General features: G+C 37.0%; 1 protein-coding gene across 1 annotated transcript; it reads right to left on the bottom strand.

The window, feature by feature from the left end:
* Nucleotides 1–1,604: 1,604 nt before the first annotated feature.
* LOC121374594 (neuropeptide-like protein 29) lies at nt 1,605–1,925 on the bottom strand. Its single transcript, XM_041501700.1, has one exon. It carries the CDS (start codon nt 1,923–1,925, stop codon nt 1,605–1,607), a length of 321 nt encoding a protein of 106 aa, XP_041357634.1.
* Between the last annotated feature and the right edge of the window lie 3,723 nt (nt 1,926–5,648).

Here is a 5,648-nt window from a genome sequence, read left to right as displayed (position 1 = left end):
TATACACACACACACACACACACACACACACACACTGATTATCAGTGATAAGTAACCATTGCATCAAATTTCAAAGAGGTTCAATTTACAATCTGTGATACCTCCAACTTGATAACGAATGAAGTATATAGAATGTGAAAACAGCTACCCGCGTCACATATATGGGTTTATTTATACTTGTTTTAAATTATTTTTGTCGCAGGGTGAGGTGATTGTATATTTTTGTCTGTCTGTCTGTCTGTCTGTCTGTCTGTTTGTTTGTTTGTTTATTGTTATTATTATTGTTGTTGTTGTTTATTATTTATTATTTTAGTTTTTGGGAAACGGGAAATAAATGATAATCAGTAGCTATGTTTGTATTTAAAAACCAGAATCCAATTTCACAAAACATCGTAAGCATGTAGTCCGTCCCACAGGGAACGCCTATTTATACTGTGGAATTTACTACAAGTTTCTGAGTCGATTGATTTGCAAATTGCCTACAAAGTTTTACTTTTGTTCTTACGTTAAACCAAATTGAAATTATTTACCAAAAAAAAAACCCAACCCCCTCCCCCCCAAAAAACCCCCAAACCCAAACAAAACAAAACCCCAACAACATTTGTATAGAATGATGGGACGGACTATATAGGTTTATAAGTAAACGACTATAATGCACATAAATGATTTTATTTCCTATTTATTTTTATCAGTCTTCCATGATGATATAATCTTCGGTATGAAATAGATGGAAAACACACGTTTAGTTGTTCATTGTTAGTGGTTAGCGAGAGAGAAGAGGGTGTAGTGGCCTTACATCTACCTATTGAGTCGTTAAAACTCGCTCTGGGTGGGAGCCGGTACCGGGTTGCGAACCCTGTATCTACCAGCCTTATGTCAGATGGCTTAACCACGACAACACCGAGGCCGGTGCAAATACTGTGGGACAGGTTTAGACGAGAGACAATTTTATAACCACGCGGCAATCTTGGATTTTTTTAATTTCGATGTGCTCTAGTGGTGTGATTAAACAAAATTTCTGAGCTGGGCGATTTTGTCACTTTTTTGCAGCAAGACGTAGGTGAAACTGCAACTGACTAACATTTATTTTCTTAAGATTTTTATTTATGTTATAAAAAAGATACCAAGATTAAAACACTATTCAGCACCAAATTTACAGCTTACCATACAATACAGGATTGTTTTAAATTACGATAGAAAAATATTCCTGTATATTTACACTAACTGCATTCCATACATATTAACTTCTTATGTTACAGTAAACATTAAAGTCAGCTATACTGCAGATATATACTATAATATTTAAATTATTTTTTTAAAGTATTGTGTGTTGGTAATTCTAGTGGAATAGACTGAGGACGTAAAGGTGATGCAAAAACGTAAATGTGATGCAGAAACGTAAATATTTTCACACACACACACACACACACACACACACACACACACACACACACACACACACACACACACACAGACACAGACACACACACACACACACACACACACACACAGACATACATACACACACACACACACACACACACACACACACACACACAGACATACAGACACATGCAGGCAGACAGGTAACTACTTCTGTTATATCACTCACCGTAATCAAAAAGACCGTCATCACCGAACATTCTTAAAGCTAAAAGTGATCCCATTCCTCCTCCTCCGTAACCTCCTCCGTAACCTCCTCCGTAACCTCCTCCGTAACCTCCTCTGTAACCTCCCATGTAACCTCCCATGTAACCTCCACCACCATATCCTCCGTATCCTCCGTAACCTCCGTATCCTCCGTAACCTCCGTATCCTCCACCGTAACCTCCCCAGTATCTGCGTCTTCGGTGGAATGGCATGCCAGCCTCTGCGATCTGGACCAGTGTCACAAGGAGGACCAAGGCTATGACGATCTTCAGCATGGTGACGAGTCTGAAAGAGAGACACGGAAAGGAGAAGGACGTCATATAAGGTCGTGATGGTCAAATAAAGACTTTGAAAATGTCGCGAGTGATGCTTTGTGTAGGTTGCATAGTACCAAAGAAGAGAGTTCCGTGTCAAAGTTCGAGGTGCACCGAAGTACGGAGTAAAAGCAGCTGTGAGTGTGATTAGTAGTAATATGTGACATTGATTATTTGTGCAAATACTATTATTTATTGACATTAAATAAATACACTTTTATTTGTTATGCATTGTTATGCAGTATATACCAGAGGTTGAAACTAATGCGGGATACCCCAAAAATAGAACTGCAATTTTCAGCAAAAATGACGGTTGCTATTAAAGACATTAATTAAATCTCTTAAATGGTAGGTGACCTCCCATTTTCTTGCAAGTAGATTAGATGTGAGGTGCCACACTTTTTATTGCTGTACTTCCTGGGTGTGTTGAAACGCTGCTTATATCAGGTTTATTAGTCTATTTGGTCTATTAGAACCTGTAGATATTCCTGTCCCGAGTCAGGCCACCGATCCTATTAGAGGTCGGACTCGGGATGGGCGTGTTCGAAACACTAGTGGGATATGAGCACGTTAAACTAGTTATCTATCTGTTTGAGTAGATTGATATTGGGGAAAGACATCAACAAGCATGTACGGGTAGTGAATAGAGTGATTCTTAGAATCTTGCTGATGACAGTAAATTTAAAATGTAAAAGGTCATGAATGACATAATGATTGGTGATAGTAAATTGAAAAAGTAAACGATTGTGAATGACTTGCTGCATGGTGGTGATAGTAAATATTAAAAACAGAAAGTTAAGTATGTCATAATGATTGGTGATGAATTTAAAAAGCAAAATGACACAATGCTTGATGGTGAAATAAAACAAAGCAAAAGGTCGTGAACGACATAACGCTTGATGATGATAGTAAATAAAAGAAAAGCAAAAGGTTTGAATGGCATACGTTCTGGTGATGACAGCAAATTAAAATGCAAAGGTCACGAATGACATAATTATTGATGGTGATAGCAAATTAAAAAAGCAAAAGGTCACGAATGACATAATTCTTGGTGGTGATAGCAAATTTAAAAAGCAAAAGTTTATGAATGACATACGTCTTGGTAGTGATGTTAGATTTAAGAAGCAAAACGTTAAGACTAACATAATGCTTGGTGGTGATAGTAAATATAAAAAGCAAAAAGTCGTGAATGACATTAGGCTTGCTGGTGGTAGCGAATCAAAAGGCAAAAGGTCATGAATTAAATAATTATTGGTGGCGATAGCCAATTAAAAAACAAAACGTCGTGAATGACATAATGTTTGGTGGTGATAGTAAATGTAAAAAGCAAAAATTCGTGAATGAAATAAGGTTTGTTGGTGATAGTAAATAAAAAAAGCAAAAGGTCGTGAACGTCAGAATGAAATAATGCTTGGTGGCGATAGTCAATTAAAAAAGCAAAACATCATAGCTGATAATGTTCTAGGGGAAAAAGACACCAACATGCATGTGCAAGATGCGAATAAGGTGATACTTTATGACGTTAGTCGAATCAAACACAAACGGTCATGAATGGCTTATTACATATGACGCAAATAAACAGGGTAAGAGTGCTGATTTTTGTTTTAGGTAGTAGCAACTAAACCACGATGAGAAGTTAAAGTATGTAATATTACAATTCAGTCGTCACTGGGCATCGTATGCCATCGCAAAACAAATTAGGCAGAATGTTCAAAGCTTGGATCTGTAGGTACGTACCATGGCCCTCGCCTATCCACTTTGTTGTTACAGGTTATAACAAGTGTAGATCATCCATGGATCACTTAGTTTAACTTTATACACAAAAGTTCAAAGATCTATGATAAATATTTACGATTTTATGGGGCCTAAAAAATGTTACCACAACAATTTCTTAAATGTGACAAAAGTAATCCCACAAAATCAACAAAAACAAAACCCCACACATATAAAAACGTAAACCCCCACCCCACCACCAAACCTCTACACAGTTTTCCTCCAAAGTCGTAAAAAAAAAGACAAACGGTCATTTTGAAAATTACCCTTTATTTACATAAACGGAATGCATTTGCATGTGAAAATGAATAAAGACACGTACCTGTTGATGTCTGTTGATAATGTTACTTTAGATGGTTTCTTGCAGTCTTTTATACCTCACCACAGAGCAGTGACAAATGAGCCGTCATCTTGGCAGTTATGTATTCCATTGTACGTGGATTGATGTAATGGTTAAACGTTACGTAGCTTACAAGACAGACTGACCACGATCACACAGGTGAGTATCATCAAGGGGTATTACAAGCTGTAACGTTGACATGTTTTGTTGTTGGTTTTGTAGCTTGACGGACCGAATGTCCGGCAGAATGTCCAGCCAATTTTGACCCTGTATACAAAATTTATGCAAATGTTAGGTTTTTTGATGGATGAAAAAAACCACAACTGTTTTTTTAATGTGATTTGCACATAGGACTATTAAATTTTCCATTTATTTCTATATTTCACTTCTTATATGTAATGCATATACAGGTTCATATGGATGTATAATTCTAATATATAACTGGAACATGTAATATGTATTTACATTTCTTACACACCCGTTGGTGAGAACACCATGTCTTATTTTTGATAACACATAGTTGTTTCCACACATACGTGTGTTAACAGTTTCGAGACATACGACTGGCTGCTCCTAGGTGATGACCAGGTCACCAATACCATATTTCCAATTAAAAAAAACCCAGCACGGTGGAAATCGATTACACTGTGACGTATAGTTAACCTGGTAATCATGTGCCTGTGACGCGTAAGGCAGTTACAAGTGCAAAGGGTCGTAAATATCTTTTAGTCGATAAAGATGTTAAAATTAGCTTAAAACATAGTTTTGGAGGATATGTAAGAAATAGAACAATACATTCGTGTCCGTTAGATACCATTTGTCTCACAACTCGTTGTTTAAAAACGTATCAAACTCGCTTTCGCTCGTAAAAAAAAATTTTTTTTAAAACAACTCGTGAGATAAATGGTATCTAACGGCCACTCATGTATTATTATCTATCTACACACGTGGTATTGGACGTTTTGTATCCGTTTTGTTTTGTTCCTGTAGGTTTCGTCCCCTGATCATTAACACCTGGCCGCTTTTGTCGGTCATAATATATTTCAAAGTATTTGGTTTGTGGGATCAGTACGCCAATGGGGAAGCGACAGTGTCGAACCTATTAAAGCCGCACACCCTAGTTCCATCCAGCGAAAATAAATTATAATTTGGTTAATCTACAAACCTGTAACACACTTAGATCACGTTTTTATCAAATGGAGTGAAAAAGGAGGTTTTATATCGATAAATACCATGGGAATCCCCATGTCCCAATTGCTTGAAATAATTTTGAAAGTTAGTATTCTGATGTCACCGGTAGATGTCGCTCGAAGCACAACAATGCCTACGTCACGACAAATTTCACAGACTTGGGGTACGTTCGTTTCACCTCTCCTGGACATGTTCCAACTGTTCTGTCCTGGTTGTATCCCCTCTCCAGATATCGTAAGACTTAGCAAAAGTATTGGTTTTAAGGGTTTGTAACGTTTTGTATTGAGACACTTACTTGTCTGAACTTTATTGTTGCTGAAAATTTTCACAAACTGTGAAGAAAAATCTCACAAATGAACAACAACAAATCGGATGCTGAT

Source organism: Gigantopelta aegis, chromosome 6, assembly GCF_016097555.1.
Source record: "Gigantopelta aegis isolate Gae_Host chromosome 6, Gae_host_genome, whole genome shotgun sequence".
Classification (NCBI taxonomy): domain Eukaryota; kingdom Metazoa; phylum Mollusca; class Gastropoda; order Neomphalida; family Peltospiridae; genus Gigantopelta; species Gigantopelta aegis.
The sequence above is the reverse complement of the archived record's forward strand: the minus strand, read 5'-3'. Positions and strand labels throughout refer to the sequence as shown.

Coding starts and splice junctions, on each gene's coding strand:
- LOC121374594 (XM_041501700.1), bottom strand. CDS start 1,925: ATGCTGAAGATCGTCATAGCCTTGGTCCTCCTTGTGACACTGGTCCAG.